The sequence below is a fragment of the Pelophylax lessonae genome, assembly GCF_965119305.1.
Source record: "Pelophylax lessonae genome assembly, chromosome: 1".
NCBI classification, from domain to species: Eukaryota; Metazoa; Chordata; class Amphibia; order Anura; family Ranidae; genus Pelophylax; species Pelophylax lessonae.
The window spans coordinates 449,746,308-449,767,938 of NC_138768.1; the positions used below are offsets into that span (position 1 = coordinate 449,746,308).

General features: G+C 44.7%; 1 protein-coding gene across 1 annotated transcript in view; it reads left to right on the plus strand.

Moving 5' to 3' along the window:
• Positions 1-13,532, plus strand: part of DDA1 (DET1 and DDB1 associated 1) — a 36,497-nt gene extending 22,965 nt beyond the window's left edge. Inside the window, exons 3-5 of the mRNA XM_082268261.1 lie at positions 2,431-2,482; positions 8,563-8,624; positions 13,193-13,532. Coding sequence (XP_082124387.1) covers positions 2,431-2,482; positions 8,563-8,624; positions 13,193-13,300 — 222 coding nt within the window. The 3' untranslated portion in view covers positions 13,301-13,532. The remainder of the gene's footprint in view (positions 1-2,430; positions 2,483-8,562; positions 8,625-13,192) is intronic.
• Positions 13,533-21,631: the final 8,099 nt, after the last annotated feature.

Consider the following 21,631-nt stretch of genomic DNA (forward strand, 5'->3'; position numbering starts at 1 on the left):
GAAATTACTTTTAGCTTAAAGCGGAGTTCCGGCCACAAAATCGACATAGTTGATTTTGGGCCATCCGCTTGCTTTCGTCGCTTGAAAAATGAATGGATAGTTACGATTTTTTTTTTTTGTTTACGAAGCAAAGCTCCCACCACCATGCTTGACTGTAGGCAAGACACACTTGTCTTTGTATTTCTCACCTGGTGGCCACCACACACGCTTGACGCTATCTGAACAAAATAAGTTTATCTTGGTCTCATCAGACCACAGGACATTGTTCCCAGTAATCCATGTCCTTAGTCTTCTTGTCTTCAGCAAACACTTTGCAGGCTTTCTTGTGCATCATCTTCAGAAGAGGCTTCCTTCTGTAATGACAGCCATGCAGACCAATTTGATGCGGTGTATGGTCTGAGCACTGACAGGCTTCATAGACACGTCTAAATTAATATACTTTTTTTTTTTTCTTGAGTAGAGAATGGTTCCCCTCCCCCTTTTTTTCCTTTTTGTTTTTTCCTTTTATACTTTTGGGATGATTTTCTTTCCAATATTAAGAATACAAAAGAGAGTGCAGAGAATTTTATTTTTTAACCAATTTACTAGCCCAGTAAAAAGTGTTACCCGATTGGTTCTGGTGACAGCTCAAAAATAAAAAGGCTTATTTAGCAGTATTATCTGATTGTGCTCCTTTAGATCTACTATCAACTATGTAGTGCAGGGGCCTGCCTGGTTGGATATCAATTTTGAATGTATAAAGTTATGTGCTAAAGGAGAATTGTGCACTACAATCTAATAATGGGGCACTAGTGCACCTACTGACACCAATGATAGGGCAATATTCCTCCCACTGATACCAATGACACCAATAATGGGGTACTAGTCCTCCCAATGACACCAATGATGGTGCATTATTCCTCTCATGAACACCAATGATGGGACACTATTGCTCTCACTGACACTGATGAGGTATGGTCAACGATGCAAGGACATTTTCTACTCCTACTGGCCACAGCCTGGCCCCTTTACAGTCTGAAGGATCATAAACTGGCCTCTTGTTTAGAAAGTTTGGAGACCCCTGGTATAGTGTGTGTGGTCAGCTTTAAAGGCTTGTGTTGACTGGCCTTTAAAATGTTGTACTTGCCTGTTTGTGCAAGGGTATTGCACAGAGTGGCCCCTTATCTCCTTTTTTTGGCCGTCTCCTGCTGACACTGTTCACTCCTTCCAAGTGCCACCTTTTTTTTTTTTTTGTTTTTGTTTAGTTTTGCAAAAATGAAAAACCCCAGTGGCGATTACTCAATTCAACTCTGAAAGTTTTACCCCCTTTCATGACCAGGCCAATTTTTGCTATACGGCACTACGTTACTTCAACTGACAATTGTGCTATCATGTAACACTGTGCGCAAATAAAATGGATGTCCTTTTTTTCCACACAAATGGAGCTATCTTTGGTGGCATTTGATCACTTCTACTGTTTTTTTTTTTTTTTGTTTTTTTTTCCGCTTTATTAAAAAAAAATAGAAAAAACATTTACTTTTCTGCTATAAACATTCCCAATAAAAAATTGTAAAATCAAATATCTTAATCAATTTAGGCCAATATGTATTCTACTAAATATTTTTGGTTAAAAAAAAAAAAAAACATAATCCGTATATATTGATTTGTTTGTGCAAAAGTTATAGTGGCTCCAAACTATAGGACACCTAACTGACAGTAACACAGGATCAGCACATTCCCCTCATAGAATAGCGGTCTGCCTTTCTCCTGAATGATCGGCGGGTCCTAGTGGGCATCGCGTCCGCTGGACTCACTGATTGGCTCCCGCTGTGTGCAATCACAGCGGGAGCTGGTCACCGCCGGTACATGCCCCAGACCTTGAAGTGTCAGATTACATACTAGGTATGTAACCTGGCACAAAGCGACTGCCCTACCTAAGTATAGCTGCATGGGGCAGTCGCTAAGCGATTAAATATAACCGAAAGAAAGCTCTTTTTATGTGTAAAATAATAATTAAATAAATACATTTCATATGGGTACAGTGTAGCTTGACCGCGCAATTGCCATTCAAAGTGTGACAGTGCTGAAAGCTGAAAATTGGCCTGGGCAGGAAGGGGGTAAAACTGCCCTGTATTGAAGTGGTTAAAGCAGGTCAAGTGCAGATCTAAAGGTCAACTGGTGGTTGGCACCTGTCAATGTTTGGAGTCCAGTATGTAACGTCTTGTTAGCTTCCGAATGGATTTCACATGTAATGTAGTAAATAAGGTATTGCCTAGTAATCAGGTGTGACCTCATGTCTTTGAGCCTAGCTGGTCACCTGGAGAAAGGATATTCACCTAATGGAGCTAACCATTTTTAAATCCACCAGTTTTGTAACATTCTGACAGTGCACCTAAGGGTAATTAATAGTGCTGGCTTGGTGTATTTTACAATTGATTAATTGTTTTACAGAACAGACGGCCCTCAGTTTACCTCCCCACAAGAGAATACCCTTCAGACCAAAGTAAGTGTAATGTGTTTTACCATGTTCTTTCACTTTGCCATTTCAAGGATATTTGCATATTGATGTTTAAAAAAGATTTCTGTTTCGTTCATTGATGGACACAGCTCCTGATTTTTCTTAACCATTGGGTTATGCTGCCCCCTACAGGAGTAGGACACTAGGCAGGAAAAAAACTTGACTTCGCCTATGAAGCAGCCCCGGGGTAGAACAAAATAATAAAAATCAAGTGCTGAACTGGATAATATAGATGCTTAGGATCAGTCCGGCCAGCGAGTGTGTGCAGACCGCAGCTCCGCACTAGATGGGCCGTGACGGGGGCTAACCTGCAAGGTAAACGTCTCGCGAGGACGCAAACGAACTGGCTTCGCAGCGATATTTCCTCCTAGCCGACAGCACCCACATTACGATGGAGCGGTTTCCTGTTGCCCACCCTGTTCTTTGGGTGGTAAGTAGCCGTCTCCCCCCCCCCCCCCCCCCGCTACCCTTGGAGAGTTTTTGGGTGGATGTGGGATTGTCCGGACCCCAGGGTTCCCCCCTCTTCCCCCCAGCCCCTCCTAAACAAATTGTGTGGGGCATTTGCCTTGTTGTAGCGAGGGTACCCTGCCTGCACATCTGCGTCACGGCGGGTGGCCCCTTTTGGAGGAGGCTATCTCCTATTATGTCCTCTATGGAGGGCTGGGAGGGTGACCCCCTTGTGTGTGTGTGTCAACCCCACCCCCCCCCCCCCCAAGGTCCAATAGGTGGTCCATTTGTGGACCCCTGGCTGGCGATGCAGTCTTTGGCCTCCCCTGATTATGTTTTCGGGTAAGCTCAGTATATAGCGAGCGACCCAACTGCGTCTGCGTCCACGTACCCTGAGTGCTCAGATAGTGAGGATGATTCCTCTGCTCCTCTAGCAGTGCTTAAATAGGCGCTGGTGGATGCACTGTTTGTGTCAGTGCGTGAAACTCTAAAAAATGGAGATTGTGGCTTACACCGCATCGGAGGCACCGGTTCCTTTTGGCACCTACAGGCCCTCCAAAGCGCCGAGGGTGTTTCTCTTTCCGTTTACCTTGACAACTTGTCACACAACAGTGGGGTTATCAAAAACGCAGTGGTTGCTAGTGTTTTTTTTTTTATTTTATTTTTTGCATTATCCTTATGGGGATTTACTGTATAAAAGGTGGACGCTCCCACCTGTAGTGGACTCGCCGGCTTCCAGGTAAAATTGAGTTACCGTCATCACTGTTGAAGAGTCCCTGACCTTTACAGGTCCAGCTAATAAGAGGGCAGATGCTCTGGCCCGCCATATGTGCGCTGTGGCTGGTTCGGCAATTAGGCCATGATGTTGCAAACTCTGACCGAGTGGGCTAAGCTTTTTACAATGGGACCTGGAGGGAGAATAGATTCCCCCTGTCTTTGCGGAGCTGGTGGACCGGTTGGTCCAGGGACTACAGTTTGTGGTGCCTCTTTGGATGCGGCTCCTTTGATTTCTGGGCTGTCTGTATCAGCAGTGGTCCTTTGGCTTATTGTCTTGCTGAAATGCTGGTCTGCAGACTAGACTTCTAAGAAGGCCTTATCTAATCTCCCTCTTGTAGGGAACCGCCTGTTTTGGAGCTTCCTTGGATGACATCTTTAAGGGTCTAAGAGGGGAAGAGTACTCCTTCTGTAGGCTACCAGGGCAAGGAGACCCGTCATAGACGTGGACCATTCTACTCGGCTTCTAAGCGGCCTCTTCGTCTCTCAGGATCCCAACACAAGGAATCAAGAGTCGGGGCCTCCACCGGAGGTTCCCAGAGGACCTGGTCTGGCAAGCCACTAGTGGGCTTTTCCAGACCTGCGAACAAGACTGCATGTGCATGATGGGGGGACATCTTCGCTGGTTTCCGGTTCCATGGACCTCCCTGGTCTAGGACAAATAGGTCCACAAAGTTATCCGCTCATGCTACGAGGTCGCGTTCAGTCTTGTCCCCCGGAAAGGTCTTTTTCTTTTCCAGCCTACACTTGTCTCAAGATTGCTTACGCCCCGTCCCTGCATCAGGGGGATTTATTCTCGCTTCCTCGCTTCTTTCGACCTCAAGGACGCCTACCTGCACATGTACTATGTAATATGTGCTGGTCGCCAGCGCTTCCCCTGTTTTGCCGTGGACGAGGAGCATTATCAGTTTGTGGTGCTGACCTTTGGTCTCTCCTCCAAACCTCGGGTCTTCACAGAAGTGTTGGCCCCCGGTGCTGGCATTGTTTGAGCCAGTGGGGGATTGCGGTACTGGGGTACCTAGACGATCTTCTGCTAGCGGAGTCTGACTGCTCTGTTGGACTACTGGAGATTGCTCTGTGAACTCTGAGGGAGTTTAGTCCACAAAAACTGGACCATCTGGTGCGGACTCTGGACTCGGCCTCAGCCAGAGTGTTTCTTCCTCTGGAAACAGGAAGACATTGCAGGAGACAATTCAGCTTCCGCTATTCAGCAGGCGGTCATCCCTCTGGTCTTTTGCGGGGGGTGCTGGGCCTGATGGTGTCTACCCTCGAGGCGGTCTGTTTGCACAGTTCCACACAAGAACTCTGCTAAAGAGTTTCTGGTGAAATGGATCAAGGATCCACGGTCTCGAGGGGTGGCTTTACTCTCCGTGAGGGAAAAATCCGCCCCCCCCCGCCCCCCCTGTACTGGACGGTTGTCTCCACAAAATCCAGCCTGTCCATGGGGGGGAGACGTCCTCAGCACAGACATGCTCAGTAGGTCTGGACTCTGGCAGAGCCCAGACTGCCAATTTAGTGTAATGGAACTCCGAGCGATCAGACTTTGGCTCATTGGACAATAGTCTTCAGGGGTGTCCGGTACTACTTCATTCTAAAATGCACGGCCGTGGTCTGTCAATCACCAAGTGCTCGGTAAGTAGCTGGCATTCTAAGGTGGGCTGACTGATTTAGTTCCAGCCCTCTCAAACTTCTGCCACGACATCTGTGCAGGATTTGGGCAGAATGGATTCCAGTCATTCTAGTCGCTCCAGACTGGCTTCGCCGGTCTTGGTATGCTGATCTGGTACGGCTGGTCGCCAATGCTCCTTGGAGACTTCCTCTCTGGGAGGATCTGCTGTCCCCAGGACCAATCTTCCGTCCTGCTTTACAGTCGCTAAACCGTATCTCAGTGCACTAGAGCGCCAGCCTATCTTTTATTTTTACAGTCGCTGGCTTTAACGGTTTGGCTGTTGAATGCCAGGTGCTGAAGGATGGAGGTTTGTTTGAATTGGTGATTCCTACGCTCTTAAAAGCTAGGAAATCTGCCTCTAGGAAGATCTACCATCGTATGTGGACGACGTACATTACGTGATGTGACTTTCTTTGGGTTCATTCTCGCTCCTTCTTGGATCTTAACCTTCAATGGGGGGGTTTAACAGAATTTGGCCTTGCGTACCATCAAGGGCCAGGTTTTGGTTTTTGGCGTTTATTTTCCAACGACCTTTGGCCACACACTCCTGCTGCATACCTTTTTTTTTCATCAGGGTGTCCCAACATTTTGGTTCCTTCAGTGCGGGCTCTGTTGCCGCCTTGGAATCTTAATGTGTTACTTTCAGCTCTACTGAAGCCTCTCTTTGAAAATATTCGGGAGGTTTCCCTGCTTACGCTACCCCAGAAGGTGACCTTTTGTGGCCATCACCTCTGCATACAAGGTGTCGGATCTGAAGGCATTATCCTGTCCACCTTATGGTGATTCATAAGGATAAGGTGGTGCTTTGCCTCTGTCCGTCGTTCCTTCCTAAGGTGGTCTCTGACTGAAGACGTGTTGCCTTCCCTGTGTCCCAGGCCTAAACATTTGAAGGAAATTGCCTTGCATGTCTTGGATGTGGTCTGGGCAATTAGGGTGTACCTGGCAGCCTACAGAGTCTTTTTTTTTTTTTTTTTAGGAAGTCGGACTCTCTACTTGTGCTCATGGACGGACTTTACCAAGGGGTGTCCACTTCTGCTGCGACCATTTCCAGTTGGATCAGATAGTGGTTCAGGACTATTGCGTCAGGTTCCTCCTTTCCCTGTTAAGGAGCACTCTACTTGGGTGCTTAGTGCCTCCTGGATCTTCCATCATCAGGCATCAGTGATGCAGGTTTGCAAGGCAGTCACCTGGTCGTCGGTGCACGCTTTTACAAAGTTTTTGTAAAGTTATTTTGGCACTGCATTGGGACATCCCAGAAGAATCAGGAGTTGTGTCCGTCAAGGAACGAAAGAAAAAAATGCGATTTTTGACTTATTGTAAAATCCAATTCTCTGATTTTTATTGACGGACACAGCCATCTGCCCCTCTGGAGTTTGGTTCTTTTCTTCTCACACGGCTTGTAACAAAACTGAGTGTACCTATAGCAGGGAGTGGGAGTATACCCCCTGGGACTGCCCAATACAGGAAGTCAAGTTTTTTTCCTACCTAATGTCCTACTCCTCTAGGGGGCAGCCTAACCCAATGGGGCAGCCAGAATGGAAAAACAAAAACTTGTTTAAAGCACACTGTTTGCCACTGCTGACACCACTGTGTGATTCCCGCATCGATACAGGATAACTTAATCAACAGTGTCGCACTGCTTAAAATCAAGGCTAACCATTTGATCGCCTTACATATGTAATATAGAGTCTTCGTAGAAAATGTAAACCAAAATAAAACCTTCTCAAATTTTTATAAATCCTCAAATGTCTCTCCATATAGTGAAGATCAAATGTAGTAATGGTGTTGCTCCAAGTAGAGCTTGCTGCCATTTTTCCTGAGCCTGATCATATACTGTTTTTTCTGTTTTTATTGATGTGGGTGCATATTTATTGTTTTGTTTTAATACTACACTAGAAGGTGATTATTTGTCCTAATTTGTGGGCATAAAATGTATTCCCGACCCCCTTAAAGGGGCAGATACCTGCATTTCTGGAAAAAGTATTGGGGAGGAGAGAGCAAGACCTGGCTCATTGGTGATACCAGAAGTGTCCTCAAGTGCTTATGACTTATATCAGTGATGGTGAACCTTGGCACCCCAGATGTTTTGGAACTACATTTCCCATGATGCTCATGCACTCTGCGATGTAGTTGAGCATCATGGGAAATGTAGTTCCAAAACATCTGGAGGTGCCAAGGTTCACCATCACTGACCTACATGATGTCACAATTGGAAGGTAAGGGCACTGGTTGCGTGGGAGTGGTGGAGCATGAGTGTAACACTGTAATGGTGGTTACTGAGATAATTGTCTATATAGAGATTTGCCACTTTTTAAAGAGACACTGTATCCTCACTGGTGTATGGACTTGGAGGGACACCATTGTTACATTTGATCTTCACTATTTGAGACATTATTTGATTTAACAATATGTGTTCTATTTTTTGGTTATTTACTTCTTCTATGAAGACGCTATGGGATAGATTTACTAAAAAAAACATTCAGAATCTGGTGCAGCTCTGCATGGTAGCCAGTCAGCTTCGAACTTCAGCTTGTTCAATTACGCTTTGACTATAAAGCCTGGAAGTTGATTTGTTTTCTATGCGGTGTTTCACTAGATTTTGCAGGTGCCTGTTTAAGTAAATTTTCCCCTATGTTACACATGTATAATGATTGGATGGTTAGTCTGTTGGATTTTTTAGCAGCGCGACATTGTTGATTATATTAAAACCTATTCCTTAAGCCTCATGCACACTGGATGTTTTTACAGCTGCTTTTTTTGGCTTAAGGCGTTTTTTTCTGCAGCCAGTAAACTCCCCAGCATGTTATCCGATGTGTCCATGCACACCTGGGCTTTTATCAGCGGTTTTTGGCAGGGGCGTCTTCTGGCTGGGGAAAAAAACCCCAAACTAGAGTTTTTCAGCTGTAAAAAAGATGAAAAAACACAGCTATTCTGCGTTTTGTCAGCGTGTTTTGATCCATAAGCTTTTGTGGGAGTATAGTTTTGCTAAAAAAAAAAAGCTAAACACTGCAAAACTTTCTACAGCGAACGCTACTGGCTTTTTTTTATAATGTCCAGTGTGCATGAGGCCTTATTGCTGAGATGTATGTCCATGCTACTCTCTGTGTATTTGTTATAGTTTTCTTCTGCATGTAGGGGAAAAAAACATTTTCTTCATAGTTTCTTTTGTTTTCAGTCATAGTAACAGAAAAAACAAATATACTCTTGCGTTACCTACACCAACAATGGGACAAAAAGGTAAGATTTTTTTTTATTATTCCTTCTGTTTTTTTTTTTTTTTTTTTTTGTTTTTAATAAGGTATACATTTTTTGTAAAGGGTGACTATTGATTTGAAAATCTTTTCTATGTGCTTTTGTAGTCTCTAAGGCTTCTTTCACACGGCCGCTCCGTGTGAAAGGTCCGCTGCGGGACTTTTTTTTTTTTTTTTCCCACGGAGCGGATGACCTTTCTGTCATCCGCTCCGTGTGCCCGCATATCATCCCATCCGTTTGCGGATGATATGCGGACATAATGTAAGTATATGGCACTGCGGATGTCAGCGGATGATACCGCTGACATCCGATTTTCCTTCCTTTCCGTTTTTTACACGGAAGAAAAAATAGGGTTCTGTTCCATTCGAAAAAACGGAACAGAACTGAAAGGAGGAAAATCGGATGTCAGCGGATGGTATTCCGCTGACATCCGCAATGCCATTCACTTACATTGATGTCCGCAAATCATCCGCAAACGGATGGGATGATTTGCGGACATACGGAGCGCCCGTGTGAAAGGACCCTTAGGATCCCTCACTTGGGTTTGAAGTGAATGCGCTTTTAACCACTTCTGGACCAGAAGATTTCCCCCCTTAATGACCAGGCCATATTTTGCGATTCAGCACTGCGTTACTTCAATGGACAATTGCTCAGTCGTGCGATGCTGTACAGAAAATGGACGTCCTTTTTTCCCCACAAATGGAGCTTTCTTTTGGTGGTATTTGATCACCTGTGCGATTTTTTTTTTTTTTTTTTTTTTTTTTTTTTTTTTTTTTTTTTTTTTTTTTTTTTTTTTTGTGCTATGAACAAAAAAAGAGCGATTCTGAGAATTTTTTTTTCACTTTCTGCTATATAAACATTTGCAAAAATAAAATGTAAAAATCACACATTTTTTTAACTTTTTTAGGCCAATTTTTTTTTTTACCAGTAATGGTGGCGGTCTGCGATTTTTAGCGGGACTGCGACATTGGGGCGGACAGATCAGACCCCTAACTGACATTTTTAACACTTTTGGGGGTACCAGTGACATTACTACAGTAATCCGTGCTAAAAATATGCACTGTTACTGTAGTAATAACACTGGCAGGGAAGGGGGTTAACATTGTGGGTGATCATTGGGTTAAATGTGAGCCTAGGGGAGTAATTCTAGCTGTTGGGGGGGGGGGGGGGGGCGTGGTTTGTGAAATGATCATAGAGACCTGTGATCCTATATAGAAGGGTCATGGGGGCCCTATGCTCATTCCAGTGAGAAGAACGGTTAGCTGTGTTTACAACAGCTGCCCGTCCTTCTATCGCAGTGGTGAACGATCGCAGGTGTCAGGCGGCAATGGGAGCCGCCTGCACTGTGCATTGGCTTCCCCGCTGCTGAGTGTGGGGGCGGAAGCGTGCCACCTAGATGCAGGCGCGCGACCGACGTAGGGCTGCCCTGCCGCAGTAAAAAGGCGGTGGGTGTTCCGGAAGAGGTTAATGCTCTTCTAATCAGCTGAGCTTTAAATGTTTTCCTACCAGGACTAGCTTAAACTAAAAAGACTTGGAAACCATCTAGCTTTTAAATTTTAAATGATCTAAATGCTAATACCTTTTTTTTAATTCTTTTTTCAAGTGGTCACATGACCACAATCCTTGGCAAGTAAGTGTGTCTGTGGAGGACTGACAACACCACTGAATCCTTAGATTTGTGACCACTTGGACCATTTGGGGGGGGGGGGGGGGCATTGCGTTTTATGAACCGTATGCAGAAAGAGAGAGCAGTGGCGAGGAAAACATTTAAAAGCTGGGTCACTATATTGCTTTATTTTAAAGTAGAGCTATAAGCAAAGTGTTTTTTTTTTTTTTTTTTTTTTTTTCCCCCAGATAGAGGTAAGAGAGGGTGTCCCATTGTTGAGATTTCCCCTCACTTCCTGTCTCATAGCCAAAGAGAAAGTGAGAGGAAATCACCGTTATTTAGGTAACTCCTTGGGGGACCCCCCAGGTCACCAAAACTAGTGTCCCCATTGAAAGTTATTCCCACTATCTTTCTGGGGACAACCCAAAATTTGGTATTTTCTTTTTCTTTCAATGATAATGGGTAAACAGGATAAATAGAGCGGGTTAATCTCATCCTTCTGTACTCTTTTCCAAAACTAAAAAAAAAGTTTTACATTTAGTTATACTTTAGGGGACCCAGTATTAACTGTACATAGACTATATTATCATTTTGTTCTGCTTGAGCATATATGCTGCCATTGGTTCATTGTATTGTAATGAGACCCCGGTATTAATGAATCAGTTTTTGCCTGACCAGTGAGTCTTTCTCATTGGCCAGCAAAATAGAATTAAACTTGGTGATGCTTAACTGTGAAATCAAGCCCCAGTAACAATTAGAATACTTCAGAGATGGGTGCAGTCAAGAGACTTTTCTGGTGAATGAAGGTAATAGAAGACTTCTGGTGGTGTCTATTGATGGACAGGATTTTTTAAAAACCTGTGACATTTTGTAGTGTCCTTGAAAATCTGTAAACCGTGACTGCTCAGTTGCCAATCTTCCACGTCACTGGTTATGGCTCAGTCCTTCTTGCCTTCTATTGATCTATCCTATTGTTTAAACACTTGTGGACTGCCTCTGTGTATTTACGTTGGTACTTTGATGTTAAATCCCAGGTTTATGGCAGCAGCTAGCTGCCATAACCCCTGTATGTTTTTTTTTTTTTTTTTTTTTTTTTTTTTTTTTTTTATAAACCTGGGGATCACTTTTATGGGCAGCGGGAGAGGTTCCTTCCTGGTCGTTTCCCCACTTACCAGAGCCCTTGATAGCAGGGAAAACGGCCAGATTCTCTGCATGGATGGGCAGGAAGTCAAGTGAGGGCAAGATGGCCCCCACTCAACTTTATGGCCCCGGAGGAGCAGAGCGACGTCAAACATCACTTCTGCCCAATTTTTTTCTTTTTTTTTATAGCAAAAGACAAATGACTTTTTTTTTTCTTTTGCTTTTTAGTGTAAAAGAGATCTGAGGTCTCAATAAAGAGGACCTGTCATGCTTATTTCTATTACAAGGGATGTTTACATTCCTTGTAATAGAAATAAAAGTGATCAAAAAACTTTTTTATTTTTTAAGGGACAGTGTTTAAAAAAAAAAAAAAAAAAAAATGAAAGTGCCTCTTCCCATCGAGCTTGTGCACAGAAGCGAACATATAACGCAAGTCGCGCCCGCATATGTAAACAGTGTTCAAACCACACGCGAGGTATGGTTGCGATCGTTAGAGTGAGAGCAATAATTCTAGAGAGCAATAATTCTAGCACAAGAACTCCTTTCTAACTCTAAACGGGTAACCTGTAAAAAATTTTAATGCGTCGCCTTTGGATATTTTTAAGTACCTTAGTTTGTCACCATTCCATGAGCGTGCGCAATTTTGAAGCATTACATGTTCGGTATCAATTTACTCGGCATAACATCCTCTTTTGCATTATATAAAAAAATTGGACTAACGTTATTGTTTTCTTATTTTTTAATTTAAAGTGTATTTTTTCAAGTGTATTTAAAAAAAATTTTTATATATATATATATATATATATTTTATATAATATGTAATATATGTTTTGGGGTTTAAAGTAATTTTCTAGTAAAAAATACTGATTTTTAACTTGTAAACAACAAATGTCAGAAACAGGCCTGTCCTTAAAGTGGAGTTCCACCCTAAAATTACACTTCTGTCCATCTTCTTGGTCCGGGTCACCTTAAAAAGAAATGGATAATCACATTTTTATTTTTTTATTTTTACTTAACCTTGGATTAGAAGAAAATATACTCACCTTACTTCCTCTTCCTCCCCTCGGCGGCCACGGCCCGTCATAACTTCCTGGCTTGCAATGATTCCTGAGAGCTGAACGTCATCGCTCCCAGGAATCAATGCGCCTGCATCGGCCCCGATGTCAGTTCCGGTGCGTGCGCGTCATTCCCTTCTAAACAGCTTCTGGGCATGCCCAGAAGCTGTGAAGGGATGACGCACCCGCACCGGAAGTGACGGCGGGGCTGGTGCAGTGCATCGTGGGACCGAAGAGGACGCAGAAGAGGATCGCGCTGGCTTCAAGCTGCCCACACCTGAGATGGCAGCGCTGGAGAATACATTTTCAAGGCAAGTATTCTTGCAGGTAAGTGCAACCCGGGACAGTTCAGAGGCTATCCATTGTGAATGCACTAGCCCTGACTGTCCCGGGGGTATTTTTATGTCTTTTTTTTCTTTTTTTTTTTTAGGTGGAACTCCGCTTTAAGTGATTATTCAGGCTGCCCATCACACTGATTGGCCCGTAGTATGGTGTGTAGGAAGCTGATTGTTTAAGCAGGTGTGCAGACACCTATAGGTGGCAGACATACAAAAATTGGCAACTATATTTATTCTCTTTTTGCGAATACATTTATTAGACCCCTAATGTTTCCTTTATACAGTACATATCCTGTAAGCTATATACAACCAGTGTTTACTGAGTAGTTCTGCAGTCTGTGTTGCTAGATATTGAATAAAACAAAGTTTGGTCTTTTACCACACTACATTTTTTTTTTTTTCTTTTTTTCATAGAATGCTGCAAAGAAAAGAGACCAAGACCAGTTAGAAATAGGCGAGACATCTGCCCCTCCACGAAAGATTGCCCGGACAGACAGTCAAGAAATGAATGAAGACACATAGGAGCCAGTTAAAATTCTTTTCATCAATTTTTCAGTTCACGTCTCAGTTTTTCCTCCATTACAGCACAGGATCGCCCTGTATTGTGGCTGGGGGTCATCACAACCTTTTTTTTTTTTTTTTTTTTTATTTCTAAGTACATCCCACCTCTGTCCGGATCTCATAGGAGCCAAACTTCTATTTATTTCTTCCAGATTTTATTTATGCTGTGCTGAAACTTGTTTGGAGAACAGGTGGTGTTGACGTATTTCTCTTCTTTCCCCCTCCCCAGCCCCAGCTCCTTCTTCTTCCTTTTTTTTTTTTTTTTTTTTATCGCACCGCCCGCAGCTCGCCACAAAGGAGTGCATATGTTTTTAACTTCATTTGTCTTGGTAATGCTGGACTCTGCTTTAGCCTTTTTGCTGCCACAATGGCTGTGACCCAAGTGCAGCCAAGGTTTTGCTGACAGTGGATTAATTTATGTAAGGATGCAAGAAATTGGTTTGCTATCAACTGCTGACAAAATCTGCTTGAGTTAAATTTAAGAAAGTTTTTGCAGGTGCATAATTCACAGTACACAGCCACAGTGGATTTTAGGAAGGGTAAAGTTGCATTTGCATGCATTTTTTTTATTTTTATTTTTTCCCATTTGTTATTCTCCCAAACATAGGACACTATGTTATCGAAGATCTTTTCTTCTGCAGTTTAGAAAGACCATGCCATTTTAATTACTTGTTGGCTAGTCTATTTGTTTTTTTTTGCACCCTTTTCCCCACGCAAGACCTAAAGTAGTGACTGATGTGCCATAACAGGGTTTCACATTCTGTTTCAGAGATCTTTGCATGACCAACATTATTTTTTGTGAAGCAATTGGACTTTGTATAGCTGTCTTAGAATAATCACTGCACTGCTTCATCAACCAAGAGCCTTTGTGTTTGTCCACTCCTTGGTATCACTTACTTTATGAAGAAGTTGGATATTCTCTCTGATGGAGACTGTTAACAATTGTAACATGGACACACTGTATATTCACCTGGATAATTATCAGTACAATTACATGGGATTTCAACAACATGACTTGCAACCCGGCTAAAGAAACTCAATTAAACAAATGTCAACCAACTACATCTTGACATCTCTTTTGTATATTTTGCTTGTCTTGTTTAAGGTCTATAAAGCAAAGCAACTGTTTAGCCATGTGATCCAGAATGTTCTTGGAGCAAATTTGACACTCATAACCCATAGTTGCCTGAAAGCTCAGATAGTGCTTCCTGATTAGAAATGTTGCCTAGAAAATTTTTGTTGCACACTAGTCAACCATGTTCTATTCTGTGATAAGGAATAATCCTGTGGCCTTCCAATAAAGTCTCTGAAGCAGAGATGGTCTGCGTTTTCAGTCCATTTTACACACCAATTGCTTTATGGTCATACATAGGCATGTTTATATATTTATTTAACTGACACTGTTTATTTACTATCTTTTTTCACAGTTTATGAACTATTTTTTTTTTTTTTTTATGTTTGTCTAGAAATATAAATGTCTTTCAAGGCCTAATATCTCTGCCAGTTGAGCAGTAGTTGAAACCTATTTTCCTAATTGTACAGGATACAGGCAAAACCATGGATATCTAGGTTATATGCAGCTACCTGATTGGACACTGGCAAGCAGAGCTGTAGTTACACCCATATACCCACTCCCAGCAATCCGCTGCTCTTGTTAGTTTCTTTAGGTTTTAAATGTCTTCTCTCGACTTTTTTTTCTTGTGATTTCTGGCTTTCCTGATCTTTTCCCATGTGGATGTTGCTTCAAGTACTACACTGCACGAAAGTCCCCCTAGCTAATGGCACAGTTTCAGGATCACTACCCTAGGCACTGGTACGGCACAAGGTTGTCTTCCTACCTTCCTTCTGCCCTGTTCTGAAGAATCCCAGGGAGGTGTCTCTCCACTATCTGAATGTGGTTCATGCTGTGCGTGTTTTTTTTTTTTTCCCTCTATGGCATTGTTCAGACAATATATTTTGCCTTTTTCCTTCCGTTAGGCTTCTGTCTGCCTCTCGATCCATCATAGCTAGATGCATAGGACGGGTCAATGTGTTCAGGCTTGTATAGTCTTCTATGGTTTTGCCTGTGTCCTGTACTGTGTGATTAGAAAATGTGATTTCTCTTTCGTTCATTGACGGACACAGCTCCAGAATCTTCTTGACCACTGGGTTATGCTGCCCCCTACAGGAGTAGGACACTAGGCAGGAAAAAGCTTTACAATGCCTATGGGGCAGTCCCAGGGGGGTATACTTCCACTTCCTGCAATATGCATTCAATTTTTTTCCTGCCTAGTCAGGAGTAAGGACCTAGTTCCTTGCTGGGATCACTGGTCCTAGCATTTTTTTCCTTTTTAAATAGATTTTTTTCCTCCTTTTTTATTTTCTTTTCTATTCCTGTGAGAACTACAATCAACTGCTGGACTGGGCGGCAGACTGGATATTCTAGATCCTTAAGGTCTCCCCAGTCTGGCCAGCCAGCGTGCGCAGGCCTCAGCTCCGTGCTAGGTCAGCCGTGACATAGCCTCATTGGACGGGGGCTGGCCTGCAAGTTAAACCTCTTGCGTGGACACACACGACCTGGTCGAGGCCTGAGTCGCAATGTTCCTCCTGGCCGACAGCACCTTCATTCAGGTAGAGAGGTTATCTGTCTGGAGTGGTGCACACCCGGTTCCACGGTATGGTAAGTAGTTGTCCCCCTCTCTCCCCCTTGAGGGTTTTGGGGTGGGCATGGCCCTCCCTGGGACGGTGGGACCCCCAGGTTCCCTGCCTTCTCTCAAGCCCCTCATGGGTCACCGTGGGTCTTCTGTACCCCTCCTGGAGGTTGTGAGCTGGCCCCCTGTGAGTTTCCTGTAGTTTCCTGCCTTACCTTGGATGGGATCTGTGTGACTGGGCCTCAACTAATGTTTAGGCCACGGCTTGCGGCCTACTAGGCCATGCAGCCAGCTTGGCACCTTCCCTGGAAGGGGTGCTGTGGGAGTGGTCACCTTTTTTGACAGCATGCCGCCATTTATGTGTAGGGCACCCCCCCTTAGAGCTGCAGACAATCTAAGTACCTTTCCTGCACGTCCGCATCATTGCGGGCAACCCCCTTTAAGGGGACCATTTATTTTCATGCGGTTTTCTATGGAGGGGCTCGGAGGTCAACCCCCTTTTTTGTGGGGATTAGTGGGAGGTCCATTTGTGGGCCCTGGGTCGGCATCCCCTTGCAGTCAGCGACCCTCACCTGCTTGTTTTGTGTCTATGTAACAATCCTATCTGTGTCGGGGTGAGCTTAGTCCACACACTTTGATTGCTCCAGCCGGGCATGAAACGGCGCTGGTGGATGCACTGATTGGGTGCAGGCAACTTTAAAAATTGGAGGATGCTGCTGCATCGAATGGGCCGGTCCCCTTTGGTACCCGTAGCTCCCCAAAAGCAACCAAAGGTATCCCCTTTTTCCGTCTGCTTTGACAAAACTGTCACAAGTCAATGATCTTAACGCAATATGTTGGTGTCTAAGCATCTTTAAAGAATCCCTGCTAAAAAAAAAAAAATAAAAGTGGACAGTCCCACCTGTGGTGGGTTCTCAGGTTTTCAGGCTGAATAACTCCACTCTAATCCCGGTGGAGGAGTCCTTGGCTTTTAAAGACCCCTTTGAAAACAGAGTTCAGACTTTGGTCCGCCACGTGTTTACTGTGACCGGTATGGTCCTTTAGGCCGGTGCTCACCATAGCATTGGTGTCCCAGACTTCAACGGAGTGGGCAACGCTTTTGCGCCAGGATCTGAAGGGAGAACAGCTTCCCCCTGCCCTTGTGAGCTGTCAGACCAGTTGGTCCAGGGGTTGCAGTTTGTGATGCCTCTCTGGATGCGGCTCCCTTAGTTTCTAGGCTGTCTGTGACAGCAGTGGTCCTTCAGCTCATGATATAGCTGAAATGCTGGTCTGCAGACCAGTCTTCTAAGACTGGCTTATCTGTTCTCCCCTTTTTGGGGGATCGCCTGTTTGGATCTTCCTGGATGATATCATTAAGGGTTTTACAGAGTGGAAGAGTACTGTTCTTCCACAAGCTGCCAGGGGTGAGTATCGTCAGAGAGCGGGTTCTTGCAGACCTACAGACAAGTCCTCTACTGCCTGAAGGGGCGTCCTCACCTGTGTCTGAGGTGGGGGGACATCTTCGCTTCTTTCTGGATTCATGGACCTCCCTGATTCAAGACAGGTGGGTCCAAGAGCTGCTTTGGTCCGGCTACAGGATCGAGTTTCGGTCTTATCCTCCAGTGAGCTTCTTTCCTTTCAATCTGCGTTTGTCCCCAGACCGGCTGCGGGGTCTCTTTGGGGCAGTGCAAGACTTTCTACTACAAGAGGTGATTATTCCGGTTCAAAAATCTGAACATTTTCAAGGTTTCTAGTCAAACCTGTTTACAGTTCACAGGAAGGAAGGCAAGTTATGTCCAATCCTGGACTTTAAGGCTTTGAACCGCTTGTGCGGGTACAGAAGTTCTGAATGGAGTCCATTCGAATATACAGTAGTGGCATCCCCACATAAAAAGGATGCTTACCTTCATATTGCAATATAGGTCGGTCATTGGCATTTCCTCTACTTGTTGTGGGTGAGGAGCATGATCATTTCATGGCATTACCCTTTGGTCTCATCTCAGCTCCTCGGGTATTCACAAAGGTGTTGGCATTTTAGCGGCAGCGGGGGGTTGCAGTACTGGGTACCTGGGCTATCTTCTGCGAGCATTGTCTCTGACTGCTCTAAAGGCCAATCTCTCTGTAGGAGTTTGGTTGAAAATCTCAAAAATCTATGGTTCCATCCACCATGTTGGACTATCTGGGTCTGACTCTGGACTTTCCTTCAGCCAGGGTTTTTCTTTTCCAGAAAACTCCAAATCTGCAGGATGAAACTCGGCTCCTGTTGTTCAGCAGCTGGTCTTCTTTCAGGACTTGAATGCTGGCGCTGTGCCTGATGGTGTCTACCTTTTTTTTGAGGCGGTTTCGTTTGCACAGTTTAACTCGAGCCTCTGCAAAGGGAGATTGTTGCCAAGTGGGACAAGGATCCACAGTCTCTAGATAATCTGACTCTGTTGAGCCGGGTTTCAAGAGGGTCCCTGACATGGTGGCTTTGCTCTCCGGCGCTTCGACAGGGCAAATCCTTCCTTCTCCTGTACTGGACGGTGGCCCTCGCGTTTGCCTGCCTGTCCAGTTGGGGAGGCGTTTTGGGCATGGATGTGCTCAAGGGGTCTGGACTCTGGGGGAGTCAAGACTACCGATCAATATACTGGAACTTCGGGTGATAGGAATTGTCTGGCTCATTGGACAAATCGCCTTCAGGAGTGCCAGGTAAGAATTAAATTGGACAATGCCACGGCCATGGCGTATGTCAATCACCAACAGGGCACAAGAAGTGTCCTGGCTGCTTCGGAGGTAGCTGACATTCTAAGGTTCAGCTGTGTCTCTGGTGGGGGAGAGGTGGACCTGTTGGCCTTTCGTTTCACCAAGAAGGATCGAGGCAGAAGGGATCTGGTCATCCTAGTGGCTCCAGACTGGCCTCGCCAGTCTTGGTACTCCGATCTGGTACGGCTGGTGGTGGATGCCCCTTGGAGACTTCCTCTCAGAGAAGATCTATTGGCCCAAGGGCCAATCTGCCATCCTGCTTTAGTCGCTGGCTTTAACGGCTTCGCTGTTGAAAGCCAGGTGTTCAAGGATAGGAGGTTGTCTAAATCATCGCATACAAAAATTGCAGTGTGGTTTCGGCTAGGGATGCACCGAATGTTCGGCGGCCGAACATTATTCGGCCGAAAATAGAAAAAATAGCACTTTCGGTGTTCGGCCGAATAAGTAAAAAGGCCGAATAAATTTGTGCTGAACAAGGTCAGCGGCGGTCACTAAATGGCGGCCCGCGCGATGCTTCCGCCCGGACCGCGAGCCCGCTACCTAGGAGTCCTTCAGTCCCCTTCCTCATTACGGCTCCCTGCTCACACGCCGCCAGTGTCCTGTCCGGCCGCGAGTAGGGGGTGTGACGTCACGCGCGCGTCCCACCCCCCCTGCTCCTGACTGCGGCTCCTTCACACTAGGTCCAGCGAGCGTGACACTATGTGCACGCCCTGCCCCCCTGTTCGCGGCTTTTGGCTCTGACCTGGCTGCAGTTCAGGTATGTGGAGCACATTTGGGGGAGAATACGGTAGCTGCACAAGCATTAGTGTGCAGACTGGCATATGTTGCCACTTGCCATGCTCATTAGAGTGCCCTATAAAGTGCCCCTTAAAAAAAAAGAAAAAAAGTGTGCCCAACAGAGTGCTCCCTTGACATAAAATGTGGCCATCAGCGTGCCCCTTATTTTATGCTAAGGGACATGCTGATGAGCATATTTTATGTTAAGGGGCACGCTAATGGGCATATTTTATGTTAAGAGCAACGCTGATTTAAATGTTTTGTTTTGCCCATCAGAGTGCCCCCTAACATAAAATGTGCCCATCAGCGTGCCCCCTAACATAAAATGTGCCCATCAGCGTGCCCACTAAAAATTGGCAAAATAAATGGAAAAAATGCGAAACACAGCGTTCGGTATTCGGCCTTCGGCCAAGCATTTCATTATTATTCGGCTTCGGCCAAGAATTTCATTTTGGTGCATCCCTAGTTTCGGCCCTAGCCCCTGTGAGGAGACCACAAAATTGAAAGAAAAAGATGGGGCTTTGCAGGCCAGTGGGAGTAGAAGGATCAGACCAAAAACCAGTTTATAAAACCAAATAACATTTTATTTATACATACGCTAAAACGCATGGACCGCCATGCATCATAAATTTAGTTTAACATACAAATGAATAAAATCAAGCAAAATGGGTCATTAGCAACATAGAAATACATCCCGTAAGGGAAACAAGGTCACAGCCTGTGTAGGATGGAGAGTGGGTCTCACGGTGGAATCGGTCAATGTAGGTCCCCAGCAAGCCGACGCGTTTCGCTCAAGGCTTCCTCAGGGCCTGAGAGACCATAACAGACCGGTATTTCTCCTTTATTGATAATGACTCAAATCAGATGACAGGATTGTGACGGCACAGATACTGAATGAAGATTGAATCTATTTCCTAAATACGGAAACAGCAATGTTGGCATACATATATACTCTATTAATGCTGTGTTCAAAAAATCTGGACCCCCGCATGCCACAACAGGAAAGGCTTATAATCTCCTCTGATATTATATTCTGGGAGTGGGCGACTCTGTGTCCTCTCCCTGGTATATTCAGCAATATGGGTACTCAGACTTGAGTTTACAATATCTAATGTAGTATGGAGGTAGCCTCAAAGGTACACGGGTACCACGGGTTCCTGCAGGATGTCGGCACATTGCAGTTATTGAGGGCTTATGGAGCTCGGGATGTTATACCCCTTCTATGAAACAGAGTGATAGACATATTTATTCATGGTCTCTCCTGCCTGAAGCCATCATTCCATTACAAATAGGTATCTACTGCTTTTCTCCTGGGACATCTAAATCTGAACTATGATACCCCCTTATATCAGCTAAATGTGCCTACCCGTGTACCTTTGAGGCTATCTCCATACTACATTAGATATTGTAAACTCAACTCTGAGTACCCATATTGCTGAATATACCAGGGAGAGGACACGGAGAGTCGCCCACTCCCAGAATATAATATCAGAGGAGATTATAAGGCTTTCCTGTTGTGGCATGCGGGGGTCCAGATTTTTTTGAACACAGCATTAAGAGTCTATATGTATGCCAACATTGAATCTATTTCCTAAATACGGAAACAGCAATCTTCATTCAGTATCTGTGCCGTCACAATCCGGTCATCTGATTTGAGTCATTATCAATAAAGGAGAAATACCGGTCTGTTATGGTCTCTCAGGCCCTGAGGAAGCCTTGAGCGAAACTCGTCGGCTTGCTGGGGACCTACATTGACCGATTCCACCGTGAGACCCACTCTCCATCCTACACAGGCTGTGATCTTGTTTCCCTTACGGGATGTATTTCTATGTTGCTTAAGACCCATTTTGCTTGATTTTATTCATTTGTATGTTAAACTAAATTTATGATGCATAGCGGTCCATGCGTTTTAGCGTATGTATGAATAAAATGTTATTTGGTTTTATAAACTGGTTTTTGGTCTGATCCTTCTACTCCCACTGGCCTGCAAAGCCCCATCTTTTTCTTTCAATTTTTTTGTCTAAATCATCAGTGATTCCCACGTTGTAAAAGGCTAGAAAGTCTACCTCTAGGAGGTACATTGCATGGTGCGAGTCTTAGGGTTCATCCCTGTTCCCTTTCGGTGGCTCGGATTTTGGCATTCCTCCAATGAGGTGTTGAGCAA